The sequence below is a fragment of the Acomys minous genome (assembly GCF_964271855.1).
Source record: "Acomys minous genome assembly, chromosome: 6".
NCBI classification, from domain to species: Eukaryota; Metazoa; Chordata; class Mammalia; order Rodentia; family Muridae; genus Acomys; species Acomys minous.
Genome location: NC_140487.1, coordinates 112,542,533 through 112,552,272, shown reverse-complemented (window position 1 = coordinate 112,552,272; position 9,740 = coordinate 112,542,533). Strand labels below are relative to the sequence as shown.

The 9,740-nt window shown below is 54.9% G+C and overlaps 2 protein-coding genes across 2 annotated transcripts; both read left to right on the top strand.

Moving 5' to 3' along the window:
* The first annotated feature begins 310 nt into the window (after positions 1–310).
* On the top strand, positions 311–3,293 carry C1QA (complement C1q A chain). Its single transcript, XM_084788363.1, has 3 exons — positions 311–460; positions 1,369–1,541; positions 2,482–3,293. Exons 2-3 carry the CDS (start codon positions 1,376–1,378, stop codon positions 3,054–3,056), a joined length of 741 nt encoding a protein of 246 aa, XP_084644489.1. The 5' UTR covers positions 311–460; positions 1,369–1,375; the 3' UTR covers positions 3,057–3,293.
* Positions 3,294–6,188: 2,895 nt separating this feature from the next.
* On the top strand, positions 6,189–9,740 carry C1QC (complement C1q C chain). The gene is made up of 3 exons (XM_084788362.1): positions 6,189–6,321; positions 6,613–6,808; positions 8,932–9,740. Exons 2-3 carry the CDS (start codon positions 6,625–6,627, stop codon positions 9,486–9,488), a joined length of 741 nt encoding a protein of 246 aa, XP_084644488.1. The 5' UTR covers positions 6,189–6,321; positions 6,613–6,624; the 3' UTR covers positions 9,489–9,740.

Genomic DNA, 9,740 nt, shown 5'->3' with positions numbered 1-9,740 from the left:
TAGAAAGTAGTGAGCTTCCAACCAAATTTCTGTGTGCCTTCTATTTCTCAGAGGCCTATTCCTTCCACTTTAAATTTTACAAGCACTTGGCCATGAACTCTTATGTCTTCCCTAATCATGAAAAAGGCCTCAAGTTACAGATTTGAAGAGAGTCCTTTTGTCCTGATAGTCTTTTTTTTCCTCTGGATCCCGAAGCCCCACCCCACCCCCTCCCCAGAGCTCCTCCTCACAACTGTGGCTGGATAGGACATCCCCTTGTCCCAAACTAGCTGAGGTCTGCTTAAAATTTTTCTTGTGTGGTGGTGTCTGGCCCTGGGGAAGTTCAGGGGGTAGATCCCAAGAAGAGGAAGTGGGACAGGATGTGAAACTTGGCAGCACCCTGATGACACCCCTTTGCCGGTGGGTGTCCCACCATCAGCAAAGGGCCAGAGCATCCAGTTTGAGCTGACCACGGAGGCAGGTGAGGCCAAGCCTGAGGGGGAGGGGGCTGGGAAACCAAGGTAGCTGGACCGCTCTGGACAACCGAGGCAGGGAGGGAAGAACATTGCCGTTAGCTAGTTCTGTGCAAGGATGGATGGGGTGAGGACACTGATACAGGACCCAGAGTCGGTGGGTGAAGGGACCTTATCCTCTGACCAGAGCTAGGGGAACCATGAGAGGCAGCAACTCAGACTCATGGTTCCCCCCCTCAAAAACACAGGAAGCCAGGAAGCGGGTGGGGGAACCAGAGGCTAGCGGTTGGATCAGCAGAGGGATTTTCGGGGACAGTCAGCCCTCATATGGATATGGAAAGGGGCTGAGACTGCCGGAGAGAGCAGGCAGATGTTTGTGAAAGCCTGTGCGCGTGCATAGCTTGCCATCTGGGCTGGAGATTGTAATTAAAACAGTGCTGACGCTTGGTAAATATTTGTTCAATGAGATCCATCATCCGTGGGAGTGTGTGAGCCTGTGTGTCCAGAGAGTGGGGAGGTCTATGTGTATATAAAATCATGTGCTATGCAGGTGCAGGGGGAGAGGTGTGGGGTTTAGGGCTGGGCTAGGGCCAGGGGTCAACAGCTAAGAGATAGGATTAAAATTAGGGTTAAAGTTAGGGTCAGGATGAAGGCTAGAGCTAGGGCCTATAGGCTAGGGTTAGGATTAGGGTAGGGCCTAGGTGTTTGGGTTAAGGTCAGAATTAGGGCTAGGAGCTAGGGTCAAGGTCATCATTAGTGTTAGGGCTAGGGCTAGGGAGCTGAGGACATCTGTATATCACAGGTGGACACCAACGCCCCAAACTGGATCACAGAACATTGCATGTGGAATCCATCATGGGACAAATGCATGATTCTGGATACCCAGCCGGCTCAGGGTTCCTGTGTGTCTCTGCAGGGACATCATGGAAGCCTCTCGGGGATGGCTGGTGGCCTGTGCGCTGGCCGTGAGTCTGGCATCGATGACGGTGGCTGAGGATGTGTGCCGAGCACCCAACGGGAAGGATGGGGTTGCAGGAAATCCAGGCCGCCCAGGGAGGCCGGGTCTCAAAGGAGAGAGAGGGGAACCAGGTAAGCAGCCTCCTCCACCAGGTGGGGGACTCATCCTGTCATCCTCAAGGCAAAGGCTTCCGGTGGTCCTGGGACGTAATGGTGCATTTGAGCTCCAGGAAGCCATCGCATTGTATGTACAGTTCACCCTGGCACCTGAGGGTCTAGCCTTCCTGCAGACCTTGTCCCTAGTCTTAGGCCTCTCTGTGACCCTCTTACTCCATCCAACTCCCTATTTCTCCTCCGCAGACTGGGCTGCATGGATAATGGCTATGAGAGGTCTAACCAGCAAAGCCCAAGATTCCAAAGTCAGGCCCATTGCCTTATCTGTTGACTTCAAGCAAGTTACAGACCCTCTCTAATATTCCAATCCCCCCTCTGTAAAAATGGAGACAGAACCCTGCCCAGCGTGTAGAGAAAGATCAGCCAATAACAATTGCCCTTGGCATTTCCTTCAGCGCCCCTACTATGTCCCTGCTCCCCACTCCTTGGGGGGAAGGGGTGGTGAGAGGGGCGGAGTTAACACCAGGGCCCAGAGCCGGAAGGAAAGCCTTCTGTCATCCTGAGCCTCCCAGTCTCCAGCAGGCCAAAAAGGACCCCCTGGACACCTGCATTCATTTGCATACAGCTGTCCCAATAAGGTGCCAAATCTGAGAGGGGAGTTGGTGACCTGGAGGCACGGGAGGTGACAGCCACGGGCAGGAGGCAACTGCGCAGCCAGAGTGCCCAACATTTCCTAGACTCCAGGGTCAGCCACATGCTGTATTTACCTCATTCCATACTGCAGATGAAACCGAGACTCAGAGAGGTGGATGTGCTCGCCCAAGGCCACACAGCCAGTCAGGCCAGTCAGACTCAAATGTCTCAAAAGCAGAGGCTTTTTCTGTGAGGACTGGCAGCCTCCGGACTCCTTACCCATGATGCCCCCTCATCCACCCATCATCCGCTCTTTTCCGTGCAGGAGCTGCCGGCATCCGGACGGGTATCCGAGGCCCTAAAGGAGAACAGGGAGAGTCTGGGTCCCCTGGCAAACCCGGGAATGTGGGGTTCCCAGGACCCAGTGGGCCCCTGGGGAACAGCGGCCCCCAAGGACTGAAGGGTGCTAAAGGCAATCCAGGCAACATCAGGGACCAGCCCCGGCCGGCTTTCTCAGCTATTCGACGGAACCCACCCTCGGGAGGCAACGTGGTTGTCTTCGACAAGGTCATCACCAACCAGGAGGGTCCCTACCAGAACAAGACGGGCCGCTTCATCTGCGCGGTGCCCGGCTTCTATTACTTCACCTTCCAAGTGATCTCCAAATGGGACATTTGTCTGTCTATCGTGTCCTCCTCCAGGGGCCAGCCCAGGAGTTCCCTGGGTTTCTGTGACGCCAACAGCAGGGGCCTCTTCCAGGTGTTATCTGGGGGTACAGTGCTCCAGCTGCAGCGGGGAGACGAGGTGTGGATTGAGAAGGACCCCATAAAGGGTCGCATTTACCAAGGTACTGAAGTCGACAGCATCTTCAGTGGATTCCTCATTTTCCCCTCGGCCTGAGCCGCGGAGCCGCCCTACAATTCTGCCATCTCCTCCACTCCCTGTGTGGGCTCCCCCTTCCCCCCCCCCAACCCCCGCCCTGAATCCCTTCTCTCCTCACTGTGCAAAGTGAAGGGGCTGAGGCTTTAGCAGGCCATGGAAGGGGCTGGCTCCGAGGGCCCTGAGGACCGATGTCTTCTCTGCACACGGCCCAGCGGTTTCTTTAAGCACTTTCTGGAATAAATGATCCCATTTGTGTTTGTGGCTGGAGATGCACTGGCTGTTCTGGGCACTGGGCAGGAAGGAGGAGTAAACAGTGGCCACTGCTGCCTGTGTGAGGGGAGCAGTGTTAGCACTGTGCACAGTGGTTGGTGGGGAGATACGGGCATATCAGCCCGGCTCCAATCCAGATGTCATCCCCTGGCAGCTGCCAGATCACAAGGCATGGCCTCAGTTTCCAAATCTGCTAAATGCTACTAGTAATGGGAGCTGGGGCGGGGCAGGTTAGGAGGGCTGCTGTGGACAAGTGTGTGAAGGCTGTAGACAGGGTCTGTCACGTGCCTCCCAGAAGGTTGGTGGCACTGACGCTGGAGCAGGGGACCAACAAGCCCAGGTCAGTATCTCAGGGGAGGAGTTGGGGTTGAAATCAGGCTAGCCTACCAACACCCTCCCAGTCTTCCCAGCTGTACTGGACAGATCACACAGGTGCTTCTGCCGCCTGGCTCAGAGAGGGCAAACAATTGGCTCAGGGTCACCCAACAGTCTTTCCCAGAGCTGGGTCTCCTGAGAGGTTTCTGGGAAGACACGGAGACTGAATTGCTGTCAGCTGACTGCTTGGCCGCCTGGGAAGGGGTGGGGAGTGGGGCGATTAGCAGTGAGGATCCTGGCTGCTCAAGTGTATTCCTACAACCACACAGTCTCATACACAGCCACACATGGAGTCACACTCACACATACACTGTCTCCTGCCATGCACATACTATCCTTGAGAGTCACAATGTCCCACATTCCTTGTCTGAAACTCACCTGCTTCTTACCAAAACATGGACTCAGGGACTTCCTCTCAGAACACTATGTATAATCTTGGAGGTACACACTAGTTACTTCTCTGAACACATACACACACACACACACACACACACACACACACGTGCACACACATGCGCACACACATGCACATGCACACACACGCATACACACACAGGCACCTGCACCTGCACGTATTGCACATGCACACATGCACACACACATATAAGCATATACACACACGTGTGCACGAACACACTCTTGCACATGCACACTCGTGCATGCATACACACACGCAATATTTGTGATGATGTGCACATCCCTAGATTCACAGAAATAAGAAAGTCTGTATTTTCTGCCATACTAACCCCCACGTGTTCACAATCCAGAGTCAGGGACTATTGCTCCTGTTCACTGGCTAGCACACCCGTCTCAGTTATCCCTGACCCAGCCTGCCATGGCCCTTTTGACATGCATAGTCATGCCCTGTCCCTGCAGCCAAGAGCCTCTGGGGTCAGGAAGAAGAGGGACACTCCAGGGAGGGAGTAGGCCCCCTCAACTCCAGGCCACCACATGATCCCCGTGGCTTCTTCTTGTCCCACTCTGACCCCATTTGTCACTAACCACTGAATGCACACCTCCATGGGCTGGGAAAGACCTTGGCTTTGGGGACCCTGTGTGCTGGGTCTCCATAGCCACAGCGCACAAAACAGTTGTGGAAACTGAGGCTCTGTGAGAGGAGGCCTGTGTTCAAGCTACCCTTACAGGACCTGTCTGGCGCCAAAGTGGAGGGCTCCTGTCACTGTGTGGGGGATGAGAAGAGCGGGGAGTGCCTGATCCAGTAGGTGGAGAGTGTCGAACCCCTCCTGAACGTACATTTCAGCCACCCTCACCCCTTCACCTGTAAATCTCTATTCCTCTGAGCCTGGAAGCCGAGCCAGGAAGAAAAGTGGGCGGGGCGGAGAGGCCTGAGCACGGACCGAGCCTGCCACCTGCTGGAAGAGCTAGGCCAGGCACAGGCAACTCAGAAAAGCACAGGTTTCATTACTGCCCTTCCCCAACGCAGAGCCCACCACACCTGCTCTCCCCAGCCCTGGGATGCCAGCACCCTCAGCCTTACCCTGGTCCCATAGTGTGTCCTGGGCTACAGGTTGTGGGGAGGAGGGCACAATCAGGAGGATTGGGAGAGCAAGGCCTGAACTGGTAGAGCGGGTCAGGGTGTAGCATACACGTGGCGCAGAGTCTTCCCCATGGAGGGGCCAGGCTGGGTTGCTATACTGCCCCAGACATCCTTCATCCTATAAATCCCACTTGAGCAAGGAGACATGGAGAGGCCGGGCCTGCCCACCACAAGGCTCTGGACTAGAGAGACAAAGTGGGACAGGAGAATGAGGGTGGGGAAGACCATCACCGTGGTGGGAGTCTAGCAAAGAAAGAGGTAGGGCCAGTCATGTCCTGTACCTGGCATCCAGTGGGGGAAATGGGTCTGCAGAACAGTGGTCGTATCTACTGACAAGGGAATCGCCAGCCGGAAGGGAAAGCCGAGTCTCTGGCTCTGAAGCTGGAGCATCTGATGCACTGATGCAAAGCAAGCTCGCCCTGGCACCCCTCTCTGAGCCTGACAGCTGGGATGGGTATGTGGATGTTTCTAGAGTAAGGTCCGCAGCCTGACAACTGCATGTGAGGCTTGTTTCGGGGGAGCTGTTGAACACAGGGGTCACCCTGAAAATCGCTCTTCTGGAAGAGGGGCTGTAACTTCCTCTCAGGAAGGTGAAAGGCCATTGAGCCCCAGGCATGGCGAATGCCATAGAGGGGCTACAAACTCAATGGTCAGCCTGCGCCTGGGCTGAGGTTTACTGGCATGCCCATGTGCGCATGCACACACGTACACACATACTGTTCACACACTCACACGCCCATGCACCCTGATGTTCCCAGGATGAAGGGACAAGACACTTCCTCATTTCGGCACACATGACCTAGGGCCAGGGAAGGAAGCAGTGGACAGGAGGTGTCACTGAGGTCAGCCTGGCTCAGAACCCAAAAGAAAGTGTCAATTCAGGGAAATTTTCTGGAAAGGGGATGTGGGATTAGGGTGCTGTTGGTAGGGGATGCTGGGGGGGGAGGTGGTGCGGGGGAAGGAAGCACCAGGCAGGCCCTGCTCTGGGCAGTTCTTCTCTGTCCATTCTAACACGGTGTCTTCCTGTCTGGGAGAACAGGACATCTCTGTAATTAGGTCTGAAGACCCCTACACCCTCAGGTGAGGCTGGGACCCTGCCCTGGTGGGAGTGAGGGGAGTGAGGGGCAGTTTCCCCCCAAGTCCCTTCCTGAACCGTAGCACCGGGACTAGCTCTGTTTGCGGAGCCCAGGCCTGGGCCTTAGAAGAGACCCGATTACCCATCTGTCCATCATCCGTCCAGCCACCATCTGTGCATGGGCGTGGGCTCCTCAGGGTGAAGGACTATGGGGGGGGGTGCAGGGCAATGAGGGGAAGGAGGGCAAGTGGAGAATTTGGTATCAGCTCCACCATCTCTCTCCCTCCTCCACCCAGCTCCTCCTGAGGATGGATGTGGGACCCAGCTGCCCTGCCCATCGTGGACTCTACTTGCTGCTGCTGCTGCTGCTGGCTCTACCACTCAGGAGCCAGGCGAGCGCTGGCTGCTATGGGATCCCGGGGATGCCAGGCCTGCCGGGAGCCCCTGGGAAGGACGGGCATGATGGACTCCAGGGGCCCAAGGGTGAGCCAGGTGAGTCTGCGAGCCTGGGTGAAGGCTGACACTGGGATGGGGGAGTGCAGAGCCCTCTTTTTCTGCAGGCCTAGTTCCTTCGTCCTCAGAGTTTGGGCTTCGGCCTCCAGGCTGACCTTGTAGCTTGCTGCCTTCCTTTGCCTTGTCCTGTGGAAGGGGGAGAAGGAGGCCCCCTGTCCCTGCAGGCAGACCTGCTCACCCTGCAGGTGGACACTTAGGGAAGGGGGACCACCCTGGCTCCTTTTGGTGCACCCACTATAGGGCCAAAGCCAAGCCCACCACCTCCCTCTGTGCCAGTTGTTTCTTTGTTTGTTTGTATGTTTGTTTTAACCTGGAGGTGCCTCAGTTTCCACATCTGTGAAGCAGATGCTGTAGTCCCAGGTTGCGATGGTGTCTGTCAATCAGGATGCAAGGGGCGGGGCGGTCAGGACTTCACCCAGGAAGTTCTTGTTGGGGAGGGGAGGGCCAAGGAAAGGTGTGGGCAGCTAAGGTTAGGTAGGAGTACAGGTGTGGTGACCCTTACCTGAGTGAGCATGCTTCTCTGGGATATCAGTGGTGTCTGGGTATGACACCATGCCCAGGGAGACTGGGTGGGGACTGAGAAGAACTGTTGGGGACAGAGGAATGTGGCAGGCAGGGGGCTAGTGAAGAGTGTCCTAAAGGATGTTTATGCTGCTCTCTTCCCTCCAAGCCACAGAATGGAATCTTGTGACCTTGGAAGGAATTACTTAACTTTATGGGGGCCCACTGAGGGTCCCCTTCCAGGGCTGTACTTTAGGGAATCTATGTGTAGGCTGCCAGAGGACAGTTCTGGGCTCCCCTGGGCACCAGGTTCAGCTCTGGGCACTCTGCCAGAGCAGATAAACATTTAGAGACATGATTTGCTTCTACGTTGCAAATGTCAAGACTGTGGTCCAGAGAGAACAAGCAACTGGCTCAAAAATCACACAGTGACTCTTGTTCCTTCACTGCCCCCATGACCCCCTCTCCTACAACCATATTTTTTGGACCATAAGATGGCACTTTTCCCCCAAAAAGTGTGGCGGAGGGGAGTTAGGGTGGACCTTATCGTCCGATTGCTGTCTTTACTGTTTCTTGTTTTACTGCTCTAAAAACTGAGTGTGTCTTATGGTCAGGTGCGTGTTATAGTCCGAAAAATACATCATATCCTCCGCTGTCCCCGTGAAGAGGCTGAGATGGGCCTGCTTAGCCATCACCAGCCCTGGACACTATAGCATAACTTCTTCCCACATGCCTAACCCATGTTCAGCCTTCATAACAAACAGACTCAGACAGGGAAACCAGCTGCCCAGGGTCACACAGCCTGAAGGCCAGATCTGTTGAGTCCTGAACCCATACTCTCTTCTTGTTTCTTTCTTTATGTTTTTGTTTTTGCTTTGTTAACACGGGATCTCACTAGTTGTCTCAAACCTGCAGTGATCCTCCTGCCTCAGTCTCCTGAGTGATGTCAGGCTCTGAGCCCAGACTAATTAGCCTGAGCAAAAAAAAAAAAAAAAAAAAGGCCCACAAACCATTGAGAGTGTCATAGAAGAGCTGGAGAGATGGCTCACTGGTTAAGAGCACTGCCTGCTCTTCCAAAGGACCCGGGTTCAATTCCCAGCACCCACATGGCAGCTCACAACTGTCTGTAACTCCAAGATCTGACACTCCCACACCAACGGACATAAATTAAAATTAGATAAAATATTTAAAAATTCAAAAATTAAAAAAAAAAGAGAGAGAGTGTGTGTCACAGAAAGAATCACCACAGGTATCTCACTCAGCAGGGACTGGCAGGGTCAGTCCAGGAGGGCTTCCTGGAAGAGGAAACTGAAGTTAAATACAAAGATAAGTAGAGTCCTCGCAAGGGAAGGAGAAACTCAGATGCCTAGGTCATCAGGCTGGGGTAAAGTTGGACCCTTCCATCACAGATTTGGAAAGTGAGACAGGGATGGACCAAGCACAGGACTTACAGCAGCCCCCACTCCTAACCTGCCCCCTGCCCCTGGGCAGAGCCATCTGAAAAACGTAGGCTAGAGGTCCCTGCCAGACCCACTTGGGGGGTCCCTCTTCCTGTCTCCTGTACCCCATCACTCCTTCCTGCCTGCTCCCTTTTTCTCCAGGAATCCCAGCCATCCCTGGAACACGAGGACCCAAGGGTCAGAAGGGCGAGCCTGGCATGCCTGGCCATCGTGGAAAAAATGGCCCCATGGGGACCTCTGGATTCCCAGGGGATCCAGGCCCCAGGGGGCCTCCTGGGGAGCCAGGTGAGGAGGGCCGATACAAGCAGAAGCATCAGTCGGTGTTCACGGTCACTCGACAGACCTCCCAGTACCCGGCGGCCAATGGCCTGGTCAAGTTCAACTCTGTTGTCACCAACCCTCAGGGGGATTATGACACGAGCACAGGGAAGTTCACCTGCAAAGTGCCCGGCCTCTACTACTTTGTCTACCATGCATCGCAAACGGCCAACCTGTGCGTGCAGCTGTTCCACAGCGGCGTCAAGGTGACCAGCTTCTGCGACCACATGTCCAATAGCAAGCAGGTCAGCTCGGGAGGAGTGCTACTGCGGGTGCAGATGGGTGACGAGGTGTGGCTGGCAGTCAACGACTACAACGGCATGGTGGGCACTGAGGGCTCCGACAGCGTCTTCTCTGGCTTCCTGCTGTTTCCTGACTAGCGTGGCAGGCTGGCTCCAGCCTCAAGCCACCCACCTTGCTCCCTCTGCTTCCTCCACCCTCACTTAGACCCTTCCACACCACTGATCTCTTCCCCTAGGAAGTCCACCTGATCCATCAGTCGGCTGACTCCTCAGAGCTTTTCTGGGTACCACCTGCAATTATCTCTTGTGGCAGTTTACCCGATGCCTTGTGAGACTGTTTGTTTTTTTTTTTAAGGTGGGGAGATAGAGAAATAAATAGATCACTAAATA

What these genes read in the sequence shown, in the direction of transcription:
- C1QC (XM_084788362.1), top strand. Translation starts at nt 6,625, where the DNA reads ATGGATGTGGGACCCAGCTGCCCTGCCCATCGTGGACTCTACTTGCTG. An exon ending in GGGGCCCAAGGGTGAGCCAG is followed by an intron (nt 6,809 to 8,931) that starts GTGAGTCTGCGA and finishes CTTTTTCTCCAG; the next exon opens with GAATCCCAGCCATCCCTGGA.
- C1QA (XM_084788363.1), top strand. Translation starts at nt 1,376, where the DNA reads ATGGAAGCCTCTCGGGGATGGCTGGTGGCCTGTGCGCTGGCCGTGAGT. An exon ending in AGGAGAGAGAGGGGAACCAG is followed by an intron (nt 1,542 to 2,481) that starts GTAAGCAGCCTC and finishes TTTTCCGTGCAG; the next exon opens with GAGCTGCCGGCATCCGGACG.